Source organism: Crotalus tigris, unplaced genomic scaffold (assembly GCF_016545835.1).
Source record: "Crotalus tigris isolate CLP2741 ecotype Arizona unplaced genomic scaffold, ASM1654583v1 scf7180000023720.1715460, whole genome shotgun sequence".
In the NCBI taxonomy this organism is placed as follows: domain Eukaryota; kingdom Metazoa; phylum Chordata; class Lepidosauria; order Squamata; family Viperidae; genus Crotalus; species Crotalus tigris.
Genome location: NW_024100139.1, coordinates 737,414 through 760,573, shown reverse-complemented (window position 1 = coordinate 760,573; position 23,160 = coordinate 737,414). Strand labels below are relative to the sequence as shown.

Sequence of the window (23,160 nt, the reverse complement as noted above, 5' to 3'; positions counted from 1 at the left end):
GCTCTTGCTACTTTTATTTTTTTCCTCGGTGTTTTCTTATAAATGATTTTTAAAAGGGATCATGCAAGAAAAAATCTTTTCTGTTTTGTGTTAGGGAGCTCATAATGAGGGGCCCTGGGATTCTCTAAAATCAGGATGCTCAATAGGAATAATAGAAGCTGACTGGCTGCATTGTTCTCAGGGCAGCCGTTGTGATGGCAATAGACTGGAATTCGGGTCATGTGGCAATTCCTGGCACCTCTCTTGGGCAAATGAAACTGGGCATCTCCCCCTCTGGGCACAGAGGCATTGTTCTGACCCTGGCACTGCAGCACCAACAATTCGTTGAAGAACTGCACAAGCAAGAATGCTGTTGGATGCATTGATAGCAAACAGCCAGTCATGTTAGTTTCTTATTTAGAAAAGCTTCATTCCCAGGAAAACTTACACTTGGAAAACAGGAGAGTTTTTTTATCTCCTTGGGCTGCAAGAAAAGTCCCCCATTGTAGCCTGCGTGGTGAATTGCAGCTCAGCCCTGTCTGGAAGAACATTGTTTGTCACACCTGGTGTACAGCACGCCTGGTTGCATGGAGGAATAGTAAGAACTGGAAGCCAGAGTTGGAGCTATTAGAAATGTCAGATTCACTCAGCTTCTGATAATTCTCATCAGACTTAAGGAGCAGCACTGTGGTCTCTTTCAGCACTTCCAATCTTGGAGCCTGACCCCAACAATTGACCTGGCCCTGAACGTACTTAAACGCAAGTACCGCAAATCCTCTCTTGCAGTATTTCCCAACCGTGGTGACTTTAAGATGTGTGGACTTCAACTCCCAGAATTCCCCAGCCAGCAAAGCTGGTTTTGTCCACACATCTTAAAGTTGCCAAGGTTGAGACACACTGATCTACCAGATGGGTCATGCAGCTGGAACTCCCCCCCCCCCAATGTCTCTTTCTTTAAAACTCTGGAGTGGCAGAAGGCCAGAGATAAAAGATGATTCAGCAAGAGGTCTGAGGGAATTTGGGGCACATTTATCCTTTATTTTTATTTTATATTTTTATTTCGTTTGCAACTTTTACAGATACGTATACTACCGTTTAAAGGACTAACCCTTATTTGAGATCAGAAATACTATTTTCTTGGCCATTCTGCAGATGCTTTGTTGAATGAACATCTGCATCAGGTACATCGCTGGCCCAAAGAAAAGCAAGAGGACAGTCAGAATTGTGTCTCCTCCTCCTTCCACCCCCCCCCCCCAACTACCTGGCTGCTTCCTCCTTCATCCCCTCCTCTGACTTGTGGCAGCTCCTCTTCTGCATACCAGGTGAAGCGGAGGCAGTGCCTGTGGTTATAGAGATGGCCAAATTGTTATTTTCCACAGACTCCAAGATCTCTGTATGAAACTTAGGCTAAACTACCTACAGTGTTCAGTCTCTTGTGACATTAACCATCATGGTTCCTCTTGATGGAACCTGGTTTGCTAGTACACCATCCTCCACTTCTGACATTCTCATGCCTGTAATTTGGCTGTGCAGAGAGACTTTGCAGCACCAGTAGGGTTCCAGAACGAGTGTCTAGTAAGCTCCTCCGTCACAGAATGAGGATCACTGTTCCTGAAGCCATGGTTATTTAGAACAGAGGTCCAGAAATCCGTTCCTTAGGAATAGGCTCCAGTCAGACTTCTAGCTCTTCATTAGGCCAGACTCATCGGCTCTGCTCTCGGGGAGGCCGTCTGCAGTTGGCCATTTCTTCCCCAGAAGTCCTGAGAGAGAGCCAGTCATTCTACGGGGCTCCTGCTGTGTAGGTCACCCCGCCTGGGGACAGGAAGGCTGCTGGACGCCCCACCTCTTCCCCCCTGCTTTCAGTTGTGGCCAAGGAAGCTCTTCAGCTCTCTTCAGCTGCTCTCCCAGGACAGCTCCACATTGCACACAATCAGGAGCTCAGCAAAGGGCGGGAGAATGGAGACCACGGTTCTCAGACTAGGAACTGGGCTCGAACTGAGCTTAAGGGAGCTTAAAAGCGAGAAGGAAAATCCCATCACAAGAGCAGCTGCGGGATGGATCTTAGCAACCGTCGAGGGAGTTCGGGAGATGAATCACCAGAAAAAGGAGAATGTCCGCATTTGGCCTTCAAGGCAATGGGATAAAGGGGCATTATTGAATCTGTGTGCCAGGCTGCATGAAATGGGCAAGGCCCTGGTAAAGGCATCATTGGCTGTTTTGTCTGCTGGCAGAAACCTAAACACTCTCTAGCTGACATGTTGGTATAGCTCCCTTCCATGAACGGAGAGCAAAGCATTACATGCGGCTGACGGAAACGCTCTGCACGGAAACAGACATCACCAGATAATTGGCTGAAGCCAGGGGTGCAGCCCCCGCCCCAGCGGCCGGGTTGAGCTCAGACCTTCCCTGTGATGCGTGTGGTTTCAATGGCATTTTGGATCTCTCAAAGTCCAGTGCAATCTAATCCTGGACCGAGAGTCCACAAGAGTCTAATTCCTATCCTGCTTTGTGGCTTGTTGCCTGTGGGTCACTCTAAACCACAGGTCGGCAACCTGCGGCTCCGGAGCCGCATGCGGCTCTTTGAGCCTTCCCCTGTGGCTCCCAGCCTCCTCTGCCTTTGCAGAGAGAGACAGAGACAGAGTGAGGCAATTGCACTTCCCTGCTTCTCTCTCTCTCTCTCTCTCTCTGTGTGTGTGTGTGTGTGTGTGTGTGTTGTGTGTGTGTTCTCCGAGGAGCTGAAAAGCTTTCTGGGCGGAGCTCCTCCCTTTGCTGCGTCTCTGAAGGAAGCAGGAAGCAGGAAGGGCAGGAGAGAGCTAGCTAGCCCAGCTAGGCTGACTCAGGAATTCTGGGAGTTGAAGTCCATGAGTCATAAAAGAGATGAGGTTGCCTACCCCGGAGGTTGTTGGACAACAGCTTGAAGCTTGCCAGGTAAGCAGCAGATAGGAGGGGGGGGGAGAGAGAGAGAGAGAGAGTGGGGGAAGAGGAGTGGCAGACCAAGGGCAGATAGAGAGGGAGGGAGAGAGAGACCCTTTTGACATCTAAAATGAAGATAACACTGCATATATCCTTTTTTTACCTGTGTGTGTATGTAATTTTATTCTCTTAAAGCATTCTCTTGATGATCATTGTTTTAATAGTATGGATATTCCCAAGAGTCATATTTTTACTTTTATTTTTAATGTGTATATGTGTGTGTGTGTGTGTGTATGTGTATATATATATATACACATACACACACACACACACACACACACACACACACACACACACATACACACCTATAATAAAGGTAAAAAAGGATATATGCAGTGTTATCTTCATTTTAGATATAAAAAGGGTTTTGCGGCTCCCAGTGTTTTGTTTTTGGTGGGAAACGGGTCCAAGTGGCTCTTTGAGTGTTTTGGGTTGCCTACCCCTGCTCTAAACATATTACATGTTCTTCCCACCTGTGGTATGATTGTAACCAACCCACTTTAAATCTTAATTCTCTGGTGATTCTCCGGGCCTTGGAGCCCTTGATCTTGGGAGGTCCCTGAGTGTGCTACTGCAGAGGCCCCCAATCTTTTGGGCACCAGGGGCCGGTTCCGTGGAGAGAGGTTTTTCCGCAGATCGGGGGGGGGGGACGTGGTTTTGTGTGCTGCCTGCATCTCGTGGATGAGGCTTTGCTTGTTTGCGTTGCTGGCATGCCATGGACCGGTACCAGACTGGGGGTTGGGGACCCCTGCTCTACTGGGATCCTCTGTTATTAAGATGAGATCACCAGGATCAGCAGCTGTCTTTGCCAACTAAGCCACACACTTGTTTTGTGACTCCTACTCACATTTTCACCAATCTGTTGATCCTACAAAGAAACATAGCTCTCATTTGCATAAGTTGAATGTCTTCAGATGGATTATCTTATTTTGGACTAGTAGAACCTCTGGAGTTACGAGAGCTAATGCTCCCTAAATAGCAAGATTCTTCATTTCAGATCTATATTCCCATGAGGCCAGAATAGTAAATGAGTTCTAAAAATTGAAAGAAGTATGTGGTTCCTGCTTAAAGTAATATATCTGCACTCCCCTACAAAGGAATTTCTTCCAGACAGCAGAGAGCTTCCCCTAGAGCAGTGGTTCTCAACCTTTTTAATGCTGCGACCTCCAACTGGTCGTAAGTTGAGGAGTACTCAACTGGTCGTAAGTCGAGGACTACTCAACTGGTGCAGCACCGTTTGCAGACTGGGACTTTTGGCGGGCTCAGCAGGGCAGAGACAGCCTGGACAATTCCTATTGGCTTTTGAAAGCCAATAGAATTAGACTCTATTCAAGAGAGTCTGTTCTATTGGATTTCAAAAGCCAATAGAATAAAAGGGAGCAGCACAGCTAAGGAAAAGGGGGAAAAAATGGCGGACTGTGTTGTTTGACGACCCCCGTGAAATGGTTGTTTGACCCCAAATGGGGTCCCGACCCACAGGTTGAGAACCACTGCCCTAAAGGATAGAGGAGGCAAAAGAGCCCTTACAGAATAACAGAGCTGGAAGGGACCTTGGAGATCATCTAGTCCAACCCCCTGCTCAGGCAGGAGACCCTATACCATTTGGGACAAATGACTGTCCATTCCTTTTTAGAAGCCTCCCGTGATGGGGCCGCCAGCATAAACCAGTGTTAGCTGGATTTTAAATGCTAGAGCGATTGGCCCCTAGAGATCCAGATTAGAGGTCCATGTACAATAATGAATTGAAACCCTGAGGGACCTGAAGAAGAGATCTGCCTGTGCCAGTTCCAGAGGTTTGGGTCTTTATCTTTAAAAATCTGTGAATCATAAAGGTGGCTGATCACCTCCTTTTAAAAAAAAATCAGCGTCGTGAACATGGACTTCATATGTGTGTCTTGGGCAAATGTAAGATAGCCTTCAGGATCTTGGGGCCTCAGGCAGCAACAGCTGTTACTTGTTCTTTTGAACAGTAGAAGATTGAAGAATAGCTGCCAAATGTTTAGAAGCCTTAATTTGCTGCTTGTAGATGCCATTGAGCCGCTTGCTGCTTGTAGATGCCATTGAGCCGCCAGCAATGCCAACTACTTGCAAGGTTCTTAACGGCACCACCGATATACCTTCCTCTTCGGTAACCGATGACCAGTTTTTCCTGAGTGCAGAATGAGGGCGTGAAGGCTCTGCTTCGGACTGCTTTGCACGGGAGGTGAGGCGGCGGCTGTGCCATCGGTGTAGAGCAGGGGCCTCCAGCCTTGGCAACCTCGAGACTTGTGGACTTCAGCTCCCAGAATTCCTCAGCCAGTCCTCTACACCAGGGGTCCCCAAACATGGCCACTTTATGACTTGTGGACTTCAGCTCCCAGAATTCCCCAGCCAGCCATGAATTGAAGTCCACAAGTCATAAAGTGGTCAAGGTTGGGGACCCCTGGTGTAGAGGACTGGCGGGAGCTCTGCTGTGGTTAAGAACAGGAATGAGGGTAAAAGGCACCCTACCGGGGCAACAGCAGTCTGCGCCGAGCATGAGAAATTGACTCAGCCACCCTCTCCAGACAAGGATATAGAGCAGGGGTTCTCAGCCTTGGGAACTTTAAGACTTGTGGACTTCAACTCCCAGAATTCCTCATCCAGCAAAGCTGGCTGAGGAATTCTGAGAGTTGAAGTCCACAAGTCTTAAAGTTGCCAAGGCTGAGAACACCTGATATAGAGGAAGGTGAAGGCATGTTAGATCTCCCTTCAAAAAGCATGGAGGGTGAAGCATTGAGTCTTACTGGGAAGAAAGTTCTTTTGTGGAGAACAACTTAGAATATTTATGACAATTGGCAAAAGTGAAGGAACTTGTAAACAAACCATCTTTGTAATAGTAAGAGGAAAATATTCTAGCTTCTTGGAAAGTTGTAATCAATATCTCTTCTTTTAGCTCCACATTGGTTCTCTCAAAACCCAACAAATACTGGCCCCAGAAGCTACAATTTCTAAAACCTTCTGTAAGGACCTAAAATTATCCCCAAGGATAAGGAATGCCAAAGATCTCTGCATAAAGGCAGGTTTTAATTAGAATTTAAGGTGTCAGGGTCCCATATGAGTCATCAGATACTGGGCTCAGCTGAAGGACAGAGCGGTGTTGATGACACACTGCAGAATCTTCTAGGTGACTTTGAAAACAGTAAAATTGCTATCTCCCATCCAGATCAGACAATAGGACAAGACTGTGGGAGTCTTGGCCAGGCAGGTTTGCCCTGGACAACTTACCGCACACTAATTTCACAGTCTAAGAGACGCAATCGCTGCTAGTTTGGATATCACTTTTAAAGATGTTTTATCAGTTTTGGAGACACATATAAGCAACCTGTAATTCTGGCACCACATCTGTCCCCGTGTATATATTCCCCTTTGATGAGCTCTTTCTATAGATCCAAGATGGTTGAATCAGAGTTAATGATCATTTGGGCCAGCTGCCGATCCCTGTGATCCTTTATACTTGTAGTGATAAACTGAAGGTGGATTAAGCCATTAGTTGAAGGGGAGACTCGGCACTTGAGGCAACTATAAAGAGTTTGGGTCAAGTCTAGCATAAAACCAACAGCAAGCACTACAACAGGATCACGATATGTCAATATCAAGGAATAATATTCAAGCTTATCATTGCCATTAGTTTTTCTCAGTAGCTGCTGAGGAGGATGGGCAAAGCCAGTGGACACCATGAGATGTTTGGGCAGATGGAGTTGAAGGCCTTCCCTTTGGTGATGGCCCATCAGGTGAACTTGCAGCAGGCAAGCGTTACGCCTTGACTGTACCTGATTGGGGCAGAATGTGCACTTTCAGATGCTTTCTCCCCTCTTTCCTTTAGCTTAATTATTTTGTACTATGGCTGCTGACCCTTTTTATTTTCTACCAAAACCCAGCCCCAAGCTATGGAGTGTTTGCAGCATAATTGGATAAGGCCTGTGGACTGTAAATCTATTGGAGAGCAACCATCCCAGTCAGCAGGAGGGCTCAAGCTGGGAATTAGCCTGGACTCATTATGTAAATACAAGAAGGCAAAGTGTCACACACACACACACACAGCCTCTGAGCCTTATTTAATGGTTCCAAGGGAAAAGCTGCGGGTCTGGGGAGATTCCTGTATTATTGGCAGCGAACAATAAAGTAGCTAGCTTGAACTCTACCCTGAGTGTTGGTCTGGCCAAATCAGGTTCAAGGCCGGGGTCATTGCATTTTATTCTGGGACTGGGATGCCCAGGCGTTCCTTCCTTGCCAGAGATGCAAAGCTATTTGGGCCTTCAGGAAGGAGGAAGTCCCAGCCTCGCAGTGCTCTGAAAAGCTTCCTGGCCTCTTCTCTCCCACTGTTGCCACTTGATCCAGGACCAGCGGAGGGAGGCTGAGCTGGGTGGGCCTTTTGTGACCGTGGAGCTAAGCAGGCCAGCCTTTGGGGGGGGGGGGAATCGCCTTGGCCCCGAAAGAGGGGCTGATTTCTTACTCCTGACAATTGGTCAGCTTCTGCAGCTTCTGGTTCTAAACCCAGAGGCAGAAGTGTAAGTAATAGTCCTAGTTTGCATATTCAGCATGACAAAAAGCTGTTAATTGAACCAGACCTTCCACAAGATGCTGTAATTCTTCCCCATCTGTGATAAAGTGTTTCCATTGCTTTGTGCAGGTTAAAATGGGCTCATTTCGACTCTGACTGCTTCCTCAGATAGTAATAAATAACTATGTGAAGGGAGAGGAGAGAGGATGCTCCGGCATAAACAGTGAAAAATGGATGGATTGGATTTTGTGGAAGGTGGTGGGGAGGAGTAGCTGATGGAAGGCGGCTTTTGGCTTCTGCCATCAAAATCAATTAAGCATCCAATTAACATTCTGCAAGGAGGTCACCCCATTCTGAGATGCAAATGGCCCCTGAATCCCTCAAGGAAACCCTGGGAGGTTCTTTGCAGTACCTTAACACGGGTCCCCAACCCCCTGTTCGTGGACTGGCACCGGTCCACGGCATGCCAGAAACCGGGCTGTGCAAACAAACGAAGCCCCATCCACGGGATTCAGGCAGCACGCAAAACCAGCCCCCCCCTCCCCCAGGTCCGAGGGAAAATGCCTCTCACGGAACTGGTCCCTGGTACTCAAAAAGTTGGGGGCCGCTGCCTTAACAGATTGCACAGAGGCTGCAAATGGCTTTGGCCTAACTGGGTCTGCTTGTGAAGGGAAAGGAGACACCCCTGTGCAAGTGGATCGCCCATCCTATCCCTTCTCGGTGCTCGGTGTGGAAGTGTTTTAATAGTGGGTTCCCTGCTCTGATTTTTTTTGTCTTCTGTTCAGTCGTGTCGAATTCTTGGAGACTGCCTGGACATAGTTCCCATTAAATCAAAAGAGGATCTGTGCACACGTCTGCACCAGCCTCCCCAAGTCCCTGCTCCTGATGTGAAACTTTGCCAGGAGGATTTGTCTCTTTCTTCCCTCAAATTGCAGAGGGCTCTGGTGGCCAAACCACGGCCCGCCTGACTCCCTCCCTCCCTCCCTCCCTCCCCCCCTCTCTAGGTCTCCTTGTACAAGTCGGTGCCAACCCGCCTGCTCTCCCGTGCGTGGGGCCGGCTGAACAACGTGGAGCTGCCCACCTGGCTTCGGAAGCCCGTCCTCAGCCTCTACATCTGGACCTTTGGGGTGAACATGAAGGAGGCGGCCGTGGAGGACCTCCATCACTACCGCAACCTGAGTGAATTTTTCCGACGGAAGCTGAAGCCCCAGGCACGGCCCGTCTGCGACCGGCACAGCGTGGTCAGTTTCCCAGGCAAAGGGCAGCTGCTCTGCTTCCTCCTTTTCCATTTTTGGATAGGGAGGTTGTAGAAAACCCTTTGAAATTTCAGTTAGAATTGTTTTAATGCTGCTTGTTCGGGTAGGTTAATTACATCCCCATTATCATTGCATTTAATGGAAGTAGAGCAAAATACTGTAAGTTTGGGCAACCATTGATATTGTTTAATAGAAGTGGAAGAGAAAATAGCCTCCAGCTTTTCTCCTCCACAGGTCAGCCCTTCGGATGGGAAGATCCTCAGTTTTGGGCAAGTGAAGAACTGTGAAGTGGAGCAAGTCAAAGGCATCACTTACTCTCTTGAGTCCTTCCTGGGTCCCCATGCCAATCACGACAGCTGCCAAAATAATCCAAGTAAGTCTTCCCTTTGAGCTCCAGGATCCTTCTTTCCCGGCAGCTGGCTAGCGGGGCAAAGGGTGGCATTCCTCTCCCTTCCTGGACAGTCTTTGAAGCCTCTTTAGAAGGATGAATTGCACCCAGACGAGGCAGCCAGTCTCCACTCACTCCCTAGAAGCATCAGGAGGAATTGCGGCCCAGAGTTAAGGAACCAGCTGCACTTCGCATCTGCACTGCCTCCCTCCCTTCGGCTCAGCGGAAGAGGGGGGCTCAAGAGAGGCTGTGGGAGGAGGTCTTCTGTGCTCAGGGCTGCAGGGCACCCAGGAGAGGGAGAGCAGCCCTTCCGAGGAGGAGGCCCGGCTTTTATTTGGTTTCTCTTGGTTGCTCGTGTACCCTGCCTGTCCTCCAAGGAGGCAGACTCCGTCCACATCTATGCCACGAGGCAGGCTGGACGGAGAGAAGGTCTCGAGCAGACCTTCAATCACTGCCCTGCCCTGCCCTCACGGTCTGCTCTCTGGCCAAGGATGAGCAGATCTCCAGAGATCTCTTGTCAGAAGAGGTTATGATTTCCAGGGAAGTGTTTTCAGAAGCCACGTTTGCAGTGTTTGGTGCCCCAGTGGCCGTTCAACTCCTAACCCTGACACACAAGGAATAAGTGGGTATTCCGTAACTCAGTCGGATGGCTATATATTTAATATATGCAGTGAAATTCGCAGGGGGAAGGTGCATGCCGGTGTGCCCCCGCTGTTTGTCTTGGGTTCGCTTCTGGATTTTCATCAGTCATGGATCTGGAATGAGAAAGCTGAAGATCGGCATTCCAGCTTTGCTTCTCCCTTTCTCCATGTCCCGAATAAGACCACATGTGGCAGTCGATGCTATGTGGAACTAAAACGTTGCCAAGAAAACGCTAATTCCCATCACCAAGTCTCAAGGGACATTTAGACTTACCTTGTTTTTAAACCTATGGCTGTTGTAGGTGCCCTCCCCACCCAGTTGCCTTCTGGTCTTACCGCTCTGTGTTGGGCTCTCCGTGCAGGCGATGCCTTTAGCTTTGTTTGGAGTAGGTGAGGGAGTGAACGACTTGAGTTGCCGGATCAATAACAAGGCAGCTTTGCGGTTCTTTCCTCAGGAAAACCTTTCCTCTGCTGCTCTTTTCCAGCCTCCTGTTGCGACTCCTTCCAAAAACAGCTGGTCACAAAAGACACCAACGAGCTCGTCCATTGTGTGATTTACCTGGCCCCCGGAGACTACCACTGCTTCCACTCGCCCACCGACTGGAAGGTCTCTCATCGGCGTCACTTCCCAGGTGGGTCTCCTTTCCACAGGTGGGACACCCAGAGGCAGCAGCTCTTCGCGCACTGGCATTTGCTCACAGAACAAGTGAAACCTTCGTCCTTCTCCCAGAACCGCTCAGGAGCATCCCTTCATCACAGTGGCCTGCAAACTGCTTCTGCGTTTATCGCTTATATGGCTGCCCACTCACTCTCAGTGACTCTGGGCAGCTTACAAGCAATAAAAACCCGACATAAAAGAATAAAAGCAACACCCCCCACGCCACCCCGGTGACAACAATAAATCTAATGAGCCGCTTGATGGGCTCCATCCCACTCTGGGCACCCCAGGCCCGATGGCCCATTGCACACACTTCCCTGCTTGATTGAGGCCAACATCCTTGGGGGGAGGGCAGACTCGGTGGAGTCTTGTGAAGCCCCACTTGCAGCAGCAGGTGAGTAGGATCAGGAGACCAAAAGGGAGGGGAAGACCTTAAGCACTTTCCCATCACCTCTGGCCCCCTCAGAAATCCAGAAGAGCACCCGCTTTAGCTCTTGGGAGGAGACCTTTCTTATCCCCCCAGCAGCTCAGACAGAGCAGCGGTCCAGCAGCTGTATGTAACCGTGGGGCAGATCCCTTCCTGGGGAAGGAGTCAAGTCTCCACCTCTGGTTTTTCTCCCTCGGCCTGCCCTGGCAAGCCGCCTCTCCCTCTCTCTTCACTAGCACCTAAACTTACAGTACGTACCACCCCACAGTGCTTTACAGCCCTCTCTGTGCAGTGTACAGAGTCAGCCTCTTGCCCCCAACAATCGGGGTCCTCATTTTACCGACCTTGAAAGGATGAAAGGCTCAAATCAATCTCAAGCCGGTCAGGAACAAACTCCAGTCTGTGGGCAGAGGTAGCCTGCAATACTACCCTTTAACCGCTCCCCACCAGAGCAGTAGGTTCAACGGGTGTTAGGATACTCCTTCTCTGGTAGACATTGTCTTCAAACTTCTGCTGAACTACTTTCCAACACTGCTGGAGACATTAGACGGCCTCAGAGGGGGCCCGAGATGGTCTTCTGGCATCTCCCCTCCCACCACCTCAGTTCTGTTTCCAAAACTACAGCAGAGACTTGCTCTCTACCCAGGTGCCCTGATGTCTGTGAACCCTGGCGTAGCACGTTGGATCAAAGAACTCTTCTGCCATAACGAGCGAGTCGTCCTGTCGGGCTACTGGAAACACGGCTTCTTTTCCCTGACAGCAGTGGGCGCTCAGAACGTGGGATCCATCCGCGTTTACTGCGATCAGGTGAGGAAACCTCAAAGGGAGGCTGGGTTGTTTGAGCAGCCGTCAAGTGGGTGAGCCCCAGCATCTCTGCGTCCTGGCCCCTGCCCAGAGGCACAAGGAGACCAGGCTCCAGAGTAGCTGGAGGGCCACCGGGTGATTGAGTTGGCAAGGGGGCAGCTTAGGTGAACCCCAGAAGCTGTTCCTGCCACTCTGAATACACCCAACGTGGGCTAAGGCTGGCACAGCTTCCACGGGAGTATCAGAGGCCCCTTCTGAGGATCAGGCAGGCCCCACCCCTTAGGTTCCCCCATCCGCCCCGCCCATCTTTTATGCACAGAGCGAGTGTCAGAATCCAATTATACTTCATCTCCAGTTATCAATTATAGAAAACCCCATTTCTGCCCTCTCTGGATTCTGCCATAAAGAAAGAGAGGGGGGTGAACAAAGGGGCTTTATGGCCCTCACTTCCTTTGGTACAACTTCAAAGGGTTTGAATGTGGTTAGCACCAAAAGGCCTTATCATAACAAAGGAGGCTATTTACCTTTCATGTAGTTTATCTGAAGTCTCCCTCCAGCCGGCAGAAAGGAAAAAAGGGGTGGGATTGTGATGCCTGAAACTGTCACTGGAAGAGGCGGGTGATTGGGTGGGGCTACTGGGGAACCCCTTAAAACCTCGAATGGGAGAGCTTGGACCCCAAGTCCTGTCTAGAACGCCTGCAACCTTTTTCTCTTAATAAAGGATGCCTGTTGGAAGAATTATTCCAAGAGTTCTGTCTTCTTAAGATGCAAAGGGGGGTGGGTCCTTACAGCGAGTTCAGGCAGTAGACGAAGAGTGAAAGTGGCCGACTGGGTCTCCCTTACCTGCCCAGTAACCCCTCCTCCCTTCCTCCCTCTCGGCAGAAGCTGCAGACCAACAGCCCTCGCTACAGCAAAGGATCCTACAACGATTTCAGCTTTGTAACCGGCAAGAACGACGAAGGCGTTCCGATGAGGAAAGGAGAACATTTAGGCGAATTTAATTTAGGCTCCACCATTGTTCTGATCTTCGAGGCGCCCAAAGACTTTAACTTCTACTTGAAGCCTGGCCAGAAGATACGCTTTGGGGAGGCTTTGGGGTCCCTCTAAGGTCTCCGTGGTCAGAGGGGAGGGGCTTTCCTGTGGACAGGGACTCCGTTCATACAAGGAAGCCTTCTGAATGGTGGAGTATTGCTCAGCAGGACCTGAGTGCAGAGAACGAGTCCTTAGCCTTAACCTGGGGGTGCCGGGCTAGTCTCCTCGGGAGGGTTGCGGATTGGTCGGGGACTGTGGCCTTCATGGATGTTGACCGGGTGGCTTTTCTTCCCTCTGGGCTCCGGAGTTTCTTCCTCTGGCTCCACGTGCAGTGCAGTGAAGAGGAAGAGGAAAGGTAGAAGGAAGCTCTCTTCTTTAAAGGGACAGCATCCAACTGGCCTCATTAACCCTCAAATTCAAATTATCCACACCAATTTTTCAATCCAATCCTAGCGAAGGGGGAGGGCTAAGCAGAAAAAATGCAGCTTGGAATCCAATTAAGAAACCTGCTAAAAACCTCGTCGTCTCCCTTTAAAGCAGAGGTTTGTGCTCTGTCTGAGCCCCCAACATTGTGTCTGTGTTCAGCACTTCACCTGAGGTGGCTTTGGATCGGGGGAGCCGAGCAGACCTCTTCCTCTAGCTGACTCCAACTTCCGAAACTATCTTGCTGTGCTGGGCCTTCCCTTTTTCTGTGTTGCCCAGGGGATATCAGATGCTGTCTCAAGAACCTGACTTGCAAAAACACACACCAGCCCCACTACAAGGGATTCCCTGTGTGCAGGGAAGTGGCAAGGTGGGCTCTGCCCAGGATTACTTAAAAAACATCATTAGGAACATTGAATAATTCTCATGTCTTCCCCCATGTATTCACTTCAAGTTCTCTGCTGGAGCTGTTCCAAGAATGAGGCCGAGGAAGAATCAAAATTGATCACTATAAATTCTCCAATTTGCCCTAAAATATCTTTTATGGGCTTCAGACTTTGGGGTTATGGCCATAGAAAAAAAGGAGAGCTGTCTCTCCCTTGTTTCCATGGCCAGTAGTTTTCAGAGACAAACTGCTGTAGCTAAATGTAGAGCAGAACTTGATCAGACACGTCCTGTGTGTGACGCTGCATACCTATGATAAGGGCCTTTTTCTGTGGCTGCGAGGAATGAAAAGCAGAAAGTGGTCCTTTGTGATCCCTTCCTTCCTTCCTTCCTTCCTCCCCTTCCTTCCCACAAGGCAGAAGCAAAGTTCTTAACCAGAAAACAGCTCCTCCAACATCATCCTGTGCTCTGCTGCCCTACCGCCCCAGGAAGTCACTAGGAGCCACACGATAGACAGCCGTGCCTTGCTCTATCAGTGGAGAGGAATTGTTGCTTCTCTTTGCTAGCACTGCAGTCCGACTCTGAGCCTTCCGTTTCCCTGTTGCTCTGTTCTGCTGTACAGGAGCCCCTTCGCTTGGTCTCCGTCAGAAGGTGGTTCTGGACCAGGTCCTGTGAAACTCTGGGCTCGGGGGGGGGGTGTCACACAAACCCTAAACAGATGGGAGTGGGTTTCTTGGTGACGCTGTGAATTTCTCCAACATGGAGAATCCTTTTATTTTTCAACTGTATCAGTAGCACAGTATTTTTGTATGTCAAAATGTACAACTTAAGACATTAACTCATGGCAAATGTTTTAAAATAAAAATGAGAACTGACCATGCTTTGACTTTTAAAGTGTTTTAATTTTGGAAAATGCTCTAGATGCGTTCTTAAAAGCAAGTCCCCTCTTTCCTGGGGTGGTTCAGTTTGATGACCCTCTGAGGAATGGGCAGGGCTATCTGTGGTGGGCACAGCTTCTCTGGCCCTGCAGAAGGAAGGACAGAAAGCAAGTCCTTCACTGTGTGAACAGGCAGACAGGAGGTGGAGATGCCTAGGTCTTCAGGGCGGCTTGGATGTCCTGGACGCGGTTCACGTACTTCTGCATCAGCTGCCGCTCTCCTTCCAACGTGCTTAGAAGTGAGCCAATCTGCACCTTCAGCTGCAAAAAACAAACAAAAACACCCAGGAACATGAAGAATCACGTGGGTGAGGGACAGCCTGATTCAGCTACAGAGAGATGGCATGCTGTACCTTTCTGAAACTATTGTTATTCCTAAACATTTTTCTATGAACAACCACCAAGCCTCACATCCCGGCTTCTGCTTACTGTACGCCCTCAATCCCCTGATCTGCCAGATCAATTCTAAGTTTACTTCTCAGAGGGGTTTTGGGAGAAGCAAGAGCAGCTTCATTTACCCCAAGCAGATTTCCAAACAAAATGTGGGTTAGCCATGTAGTGCCTCTGCTAAAAGAAGACAAATATTATTTTGGAGTGTGTTGATGATGGGAGCACAGAAGTCAGGAGAAGTCATTCTTCCTCTCTCTTTTGCCTTAATGGAGACCTGCTTGGAGTATTTCTCCAGTTCTGGGCACCACAGGTGAAAAGAGAGAGAGAGAAACGGGGGCAAGTTCAGAGGGCTACCAAGATGGCGAAGGGCCCACAGTCCAAGCCCTGCACAGTTGGAGAAGTTGAAGAATGTGCCTGTGTTTCATCTACAGAAGAGCAGATAGGACAGCAGTCTTTAAATATCTGGAGATAACACACGGGGGGGGGGGTGGGCTTGTTCTCTTGCCCACGGCCACCTCTGGTAGGACCAGAGCAAGAGTGAAAGTTGCAAGGAAGGGGTTCAGGCTAGACATCAGGAGAAACCTCTGGATTGCATGAGCTGACCAGGAGCCAGATGAAGCAAGCCTGCTCTCCTTGCTGCAAGTCTTGAAACAGGCTGGAGGGTCGTCTGCCTGAGCTTCCAGCAAATCCTTGACAAGAGTGGAGGGCTGGGACTTGTTACGTTCCTTCCAATTTTATGGGTCTGAACCGATGATTCTCAACATTGGTACTTTTAAGACGAGCAAATTTCAACTCTTAAGCTTGCTGGGGAATTCTGGGAGTTGAAGTCCACATATCTTCAAGCTGCCAAAGTTAAGAAACACTGGTCTAAACTTTAAGCTTGTGTCTAACTAGAATCAATCATAATTTCTATTCGCTTGCAAATAAAATGGAAAGATGTATGGAGGGTGCTAAGCAACCTGCGAATTACGATGCAGCTGCCAATTTTCTGAATTCTGAAGGACTGGATTATCAAGTTCAGCAGAGTAATTTCTGCTCGAAAATCCAGACCTTGGGGGATATGATGTATGCACACTTAAGAAAACCAGGATATTCCGTTGTGGTCGGGAAAGGCACAAAGCAAATTTGTGTAGTAACAGCTCCTCCAGTTCCTTTTGTTGACTTGTCTTTAAAAATCTATGAAGGCAAAGGTGAGTTCCCATGCTCAGTGCTACAACTACAGGACAAGAAAGAAACTCAGAGCCTGTCAAAGCCAGAAAGTATCTTGGGGGTGGGGTGGGGTGGGGGGTTGCAAAGTTCATTTCCGCTCTTCTTGAAGAAGCGGAAATGTTGCAGGATTTGCTCTGGCCTGTCCGATGCTGCCCTGTCAGTGACCCCAGAAGCCTCAGTCTAGTTAGTTAGAGTGCAGTTAGAGTGCAGTATTGCAGGCCACTTTAGCTGACTGTGTTCAGCAGGTCAGCGGTTCAAATCTCACCGGCTCAAGGTTGACTCAGCCTTCCATCCTTCCGGGGTAGGTAAAATGAGGACCCAGATTGTTGGGGGCAATGTAAATATATATATATATATATGTAGGTCTTTGGTTGTTCGGGTTTTCTCCCGCGTAAAATTGGAAGTGTCTTGGCGACGTTTCAACGAAGTCCCATTCGTCATCTTCAGGCTGGTGTTTTCAGCTTCGTGCTTCGAGCAGCAATGCTCGAAGCACGAAGCTGAAAACACCAGCCTGAAGATGACGAATGGGACTTCGTTGAAACGTCGCCAAGACACTTCCAATTTTACGCGGGAGAAAACCCGAACAACCAAAGACCTACATACAAACACCTGCGAAAACCTCAGAAAACATATACAACACACACACACACATACATTGCTTACTAGTGTACACTGCTTAGAGAGCGCTTGCACTTAAAGCGGGATATAAGTCTCATAAATAAATAACTAAATAAATACCTGGCCCAGCTTCTCACGGATTTCCTGCACATCGGTGGGTTCCCCGACTCCCCCTCTCAATTCCAGCCACTTGCCAAGAAGCCGTTCCTGTCGCTGGCAAAACCTAAAAGGCAAGTGAAAACTCTTCATTTTGCTTCCAGAGAAGCAGCGGACATGACGGGCAACGGATCTTTGCCCAAAGCTCGCATCAACTGCACTTTTACAGCTGATTGTGATCACTTTATTTTTTTAAACAAAAGTAACAACCGAAAACAAGCCGTTAATCAGAAACAATAAAAGAAATAGGTATAAAAGATGGTGAAACCTCTTCCAAAATAAACCCTGATTATCGAGGTTCCTGGGCCACCATGAACAGAACAGACCATCCTTCTTCAGTCTTGGTTTCCAATCTGCTCTGCCCACACAGCCACTGCCTTCCAAATCCACCTGGAGAACGGCATCCCTCCACCCGCAATTTAGCTTCACAAGGAACTCAGTGACAACTATCCCCATTTCAATGCCGCCCCACAGGAAAACTGAGAGGGAGGAGGGGCCGGCTCCTGGGAGAGCAAGCCCAGAGGATCCTAACCCCTCCCCCCCAGTCAAAGAGCCCCACCTGGACCCCATCTGGCCCCTTCTTCCCCACAGAGCACCGCTGTCCAACAGATGCCCTGGGCACCTGCGAAGGAGTAGGGAGAGGAGAGCAGGCAGCGCACAGCAGGCAGCGCGTCAGACAAGAGCCGGGCTCTGCAGCCTCCACCCAGCCTCCCAGCTCTGCTGAGGACGGTCTGAGCTTAGCTGCATTTATGGAGACGTTTCATTACCAAACTAGGTAACATCATCAGTGCTGGGAAGGAGAAGAAGGTCTTCATGACCATTCTCCACAGCTGAGGAAGTCTTCCGATTCCCTCTTCTGCAAGCCGCAAAGCAGAAACCAACCCCTGAATTGGAACAGAAAAGCATTCTCGGTACACACTTCAGTTCCTGCTGCTGGCTGTAGTAACGCTGCATTTTTTGCCCAATCAGTTGGAGCTCATCCTGTAGATGCTGAACTTCAGCCTCTCCTCCTTTGGTTTCTAAAACAAAAAAGAAGTAACTTGCTTAGCGTTTGGAACATTTTTCCCATCCCACTTTCCTTCTAGAACAGGGGTTCTCAACCGTGGCAACTTTAAGACTTGTGGACTTCAACTCCCAGAATTCCTCAGCCAGCTTTGCTGGCTGAGGAATTCTGGGAGTTGAAGTCCACAAGTCTTAAAGTTGCCAAGGTTGAGAACCCCTGTTCTAGAAATTATCTCCAGAACTTGCCAAAATTTGTGCAGACTGATCTCTTTCCCAGTCTCGTTCAGCAGGTAGAGGAACTGCCAGGACGAAACAGGATTAGATTGTTCCATGTATTTTTTGCTTGAAAGGCTAGACAGCCAACAGCCCCCAAATACACAGATGTTCTTTAGCAAAAGTCAAGTTCCTGCCATGCTTATGGGGGGGGGGAGTCAAGGGCCTATTTTCAAAATACTTCAGAATTTCTGCTTCTTTCTTTCCTAAATAGTCTGGATGGGGTTGAGATTCCCTGACACGTGAAAGTACATTTTTCTAAAAAAGGGGGGATAAAAAGCAGGCTTGGGAAAGGAGCTAACTGTAACATTTGCATTCTGCTGATCCCACATGGACTCTAGTGGTTTACACACAATCCAACAATAAACCCCCCAAATGCAATGGTCTATCCCAGGGGTAAGCAACCTTGGCTCTTTTATGATTCGTGGACTTCAACTCCCAGAATTCCTGAGCCAGCCATGATGAGGGGATTAGTGATTATATTAGTGATTAGAACATCTGGCATGTTTCTTTACCAATAAAATTAATAACACCATTAAAAGGAAACCTTTAGGGCAGGGGTGGGGGACCTTGGCTCTTTTATGACTCGTGGACTTCAACTCCCAGAATTCCTGAGCCAGCCATGCTGGCTCAGGAATTCTGGGAGTTGAAGTCCATGAGTCATAAAAGAGCCAAGGTTGCCTACCCCTGGTCTATCCAATTAAAACAGCCCCCCCCCCTGTGAAAATGTAGTGAAATGAAGCCCCAGATGGTCTCCAGAACAATCTCTCTTGACAACCCACCTCAAAACCAGCAGAGAGGGTTCCGTTCTGGCCCAAGAAACTCCGCAGGATGGGCACTGACACAGACATCATTGCCTTGTTCTTCCTCAGAGTCTCACACGGTCTCAACTCCCTAAGTTGAACTGTTCCCGGAGGTACCCGGGTGCCAAGCCATCTATGGATCTTGGAAGCTTACTGGCAACTAACGCAGCTCCTGCAACACTGGTGTCATGCTCAGTGGTTCTCCTTCATGAATTGGGGATGTGTGTGTACTGACTGCAGCTTCCAAATGGGCCCCACATACAGCATGCTGCAGTAGCCCATCCCTAGAGGTGCTAAGGCCCTGGGTAACTACTGCCAGGTGTTGAGACTAGTGCTGTCCCCTAGCTGTGGCTTCCAGGTGGCTAAGGCAGCGGCCCCCAACCTTTGGGGCACCAGGGACCGGTTCCGTGGAGAGGTTTTTCCGTGGACTGGAGGGGGCCTGGTTTCCTGTGCTGCCTGCATCCTGTGGATGGGACTTTGCTTGTTTGTGTAGCCCGGTTTCTGGCATGCTGTGGCCCAGTTCTGGTCCACGGACCGGGGGTTGGGGAACCCTGCTTTATCTCGATTTATCTCCAAGTCACAGGCCTATTTTCCCTGGGGGAGCACAGTTCCATCCAGAACTACAAGGGGACAAGACCAATTTCAGGACAAGCACTACCTCTGTCTTGCCAGGACTCCCTGAGTTGTTCCCATCCATTCCCACACACCTTCCAGGCACCGGGTCAAGATTTCCAAGCTTTTCTGGCTTAGTGGGCATCACCATCAGTATTTCACTCCAAACGAGCTAATGATTCCACTCAATGTTTTCCTGGACATATTTAAGAGCAGGATGAGAGGGACGACCCACAGAGGAACCACCAGGATGACCTCTTCCACTGGCACCAGCCACTGAAACTGCCTCTTTAAGCACTGACAATTTTCCTGATTTTTCCTTCAGGTAAAAGCCAGGATGGGCACACATCCAGCCCACGGGTTGCCGAGTCCATCCTGCAGACTGCTTCACCCACTTTCTCAGAATCACCAAACCACAAAGAATCCCAAGGAAGCTTCATTTCATCAGGCACCGTCCAGATGCAGGACTGAGCAAGTTTGTGCAATTTTCTATCAGCAAAACATTGTACAAACATCTCAAGAGCCGAGGTGGCGCAGCAGTTAAGAGTGCAGTACTGCAGACCATTTTAGCTGACTGTGTTCAGCAGGTCAGCGGTTCAAATCTCACCGGCTCAAGGTTGACTCAGCCTTCCATCCTTCCAGGGTAGGTAAAATGAGGACCCAGATTGTTGGGGGCAATGTAAAATAAATATATATATACATTGCTTACTGGTGTACACCGCTTAGAGAGTGCTCGCACTTAAAGCGGTATATAAGTCTCATAAATAAATAAATAAATAAATAAATAAATAAATAAATAAATAAGGCAGCTCTCCAGTAGCTCTCGACTTCCACCTCCCAGAAGAGAGCATGTAACGGCTAATCACCAGGTATTCTTGTCAATGCAGTAAGGGTGGGAAAAGGAAGACAGATTCATCGTGGTCTACGCCTTCTTTTTGGTGTATGAACTTTGTGTGGTCAAGAACACGTCTAGCTGGCACCATGATGATCATAAATTGCTAACGCTTCCTGGAATTCTCTCCCAGAGCGTGGAAGTTGAAGTTGCCCAGCGCCATCTGCCAGGGACGCTCCCAACACCAGGGCAGAAGTCCCTTCTGGCATCCTGCCACGCAGCATGTTAGATGGTGCACAAGTGGACGCTCCATTTGGCTCTACGACGCGACCTCCACTAGAGGTACTCGGAGCCTGTCGCATCAGAGAGATGGGCTTGACTGCCATCAAAGTGCCCCTGAGAACCACCTCCCCTTCTCCTCTCTTAGGACCACGGCTAGTGGAAGACCAAAAACCCAGAGAGGAATTTCCAATAAGGTGACATCCCACCTTTGCCCAGTCAATCTTCAGTAGCGCCTCTTCCTTTTGATTAAGCTCAGATCCTATGAATTCAGGCAAGAATCATTCATCAAACTGGAGGAGACCGAGGCTACTCCTGCTATGTAGAGTCTCTTGCAGCTGGCCCTCCTCACAGGTTTGGGAGTGTGGATGCTTCTAGAGCAGTGGTTCTCAACCTTTCTAATGCCGCGACCCCAACCGGTCATAAGTCGAGGACTACTCAACCGGTCGTAAGTCGAGGACTACTCAACTGGTGCAGCACCATTTGCAAAATGGGACTTTGGGCGGGCTCAGCAGGGCAGAGACAGCCTGGACAATTCCTATTGGCTTTTGAAAGCCAATAGAATTAGACTCTATTCAAGAGAGTCTATTCTATTGGCTTTCAAAAGCCAACAGAATAAAAGGGAGTAGCACAGCTAAGGAAAAGGGGAAAAAAATGGCGGACTGCGTTGTTTGGCGACCCCCGTGAAATGGTCGTTCGACCCCAAATGGGGCCCCGACCCACAGGTTGAGAACCACTGTTCTAGGGTGACCTATGAGGCCGGTCACAAGCACCACTCAGCCAGAGGGAGACCACACCCCGGAAGCAAAGGCTACGCCACACTCTTTTGCTCCAACCCAATTCAAAAGTCACTCCAACCCAAGGAGCATCCAGGAAGCAACTGCATCCTAGGTCAGATCAGAAACTCAAATTTGCAGGAAGACTCGAACTCGGCTCTGTTGAGATTAGCTCCCGTGACGGCACCTTGCCAGCCTGACTGGCTTTAGAGCCCCTGCCGGGGAACCAGGGAGGCGTCTGCCCGAGTCGCTTCCAAACTGGGTCTGCCTCTCAGGACTTAAGGAATGTTACCTATCCCTGTCAAGGCCCCTTATTCTCCACACACCCCTTCTATGCAGCAGGCCAGGAAAAAACGTTTCTTCCGAAAGCATCCCAGAATTCTAGCATTACCTGTTTTTCCGCAGAGAGGACTCCTTCTTCTCGTAAAATCTTCGGGTACGAGCAAAGGCCCCCTTGAGACCACGGCTGGCCTCTCCTTGCCAGGGGATGCAGCTGGAGGGCCGGGGGAGGGCTGTGGAAGGGCAAAAGAGACCATCACACCCATGGCTCTGAGCTGGGCTCGCTGGTCCCACCTGAAGCCCCCTGGAGGCCCTCTGTGTCCCTGGGCTGAGCACCTCGGCCATCAGCCTCTGGACCATGGAAGACCACTATCCAGCCCCCGAGCTTGCCCCGGGCAAGAGGCTGGGTGGTGGGGAGACGCAGAGTGGGAGGTGCCGCTTTCCAGATGCTCACCGTCTCGACACTCGCCCCCTTTGCCCCCAGTGTGAAGGAGGAGGGGGGCTGCAGCTCTGGGGCAGCACTGTTGGGGCCGTGCAGCCAAGAACTCCCGGTGGGCAGTAGTCCAGATTTGGGAAAGGAACCAGAGGAGTAACCGCAGCCACTGAAAGGGGACGGTGAAGGGTCGATGCTGGGGAGGGCAGACAAGAGGGGGCCTGCGGCCATTGGCTGAGCAAAACCAGCTGAGCTTCCCAGCCTGTGGGGGAAAGGAGAGGAATGTTTGCCACTTTTTGTACAAATACTCAGTGCTTTTCCTAAACTTTTATCCATATATCCTAATGTTTTTCCTAGGCCTTTTTACCGCAACTGGAAACAAAGCCATCATGCCCAAAACCGCACACACACCCCAGTCTATGCTGACAGCCCTCCACTTCCCTTGGAAATCGGCCAGGGATGCTGGTCCCTGAAAGGGGGGATGCAGCGCAGCTGGTTGTTATCTGCTTGTGGGTTATTATTTAACAGGTTCTTATTTAACCATCATAAAGTGGCTTATCTAAAGAGGAAGTTGGAATTCTGCAACCGGAGGTTGGAACAAATTTGTTTGCATAGTGATCACGGCCGAAGCTCCGTTGGGAGGCTGATCTTGCGATGTCGAGTCAAAGTCACTCTGGCCACCCATCAGTCTGACCGCACCTCATGAGGAAGGCCAGTTGGCAGTTGCAAAAAGGTGCCCCGTTCAAAGTCTGCCACACCAGGTAGACCAGACAGGAAACTAAGCCAGATGAGCTAAGTCTACTCTTTTGTAAGGCTGCCTTAACAGAACTTTGCAAGTCTCCTGGGGTCACCTTTACCTCAGGAGGGAGGGAGGGTCCCTTGCAAGCCTCCTTCTCTGCCCATTGTGCAGGTGTGGGCAACGTCCTCCCTTATCTGACTGTTCAAATGTCTTCACCCCACCTGCCAAGGTCTTTCCCACAGACCATTACAATAGCGTTGCAGTTTTCTCTGAAACATCCATTTTGACTGGGATGCCGGAATGTTTGCCTACAGCTGAACTTTGGACCCAAATCA

General features: G+C 49.6%; 2 protein-coding genes across 17 annotated transcripts in view; one reads left to right on the top strand and one right to left on the bottom strand.

The window, feature by feature from the left end:
• Positions 1-14,367, top strand: part of PISD (phosphatidylserine decarboxylase) — a 52,046-nt gene extending 37,679 nt beyond the window's left edge. For all 7 annotated transcript variants that reach the window (XM_039321164.1, XM_039321165.1, XM_039321167.1 and 4 more), the window contains 5 exons: positions 8,479-8,715; positions 8,965-9,103; positions 10,245-10,391; positions 11,491-11,651; positions 12,531-14,367. In XM_039321164.1, coding sequence (XP_039177098.1) covers positions 8,479-8,715; positions 8,965-9,103; positions 10,245-10,391; positions 11,491-11,651; positions 12,531-12,755 — 909 coding nt within the window. In that variant the 3' untranslated portion in view covers positions 12,756-14,367. The remainder of the gene's footprint in view (positions 1-8,478; positions 8,716-8,964; positions 9,104-10,244; positions 10,392-11,490; positions 11,652-12,530) is intronic.
• A 1-nt stretch (position 14,368) lies between these two features.
• Positions 14,369-23,160, bottom strand: part of SFI1 (SFI1 centrin binding protein) — a 42,749-nt gene continuing 33,957 nt past the window's right edge. For 9 of the 10 annotated variants that reach the window (XM_039321148.1, XM_039321153.1, XM_039321150.1 and 6 more), the window contains 5 exons: positions 22,108-22,348; positions 21,766-21,886; positions 17,717-17,816; positions 16,762-16,864; positions 14,369-14,685 (listed from right to left, as the gene is read on the bottom strand). In XM_039321148.1, coding sequence (XP_039177082.1) covers positions 14,578-14,685; positions 16,762-16,864; positions 17,717-17,816; positions 21,766-21,886; positions 22,108-22,348 — 673 coding nt within the window. In that variant the 3' untranslated portion in view covers positions 14,369-14,577. The other variant, XM_039321149.1, reaches the window with a different exon arrangement.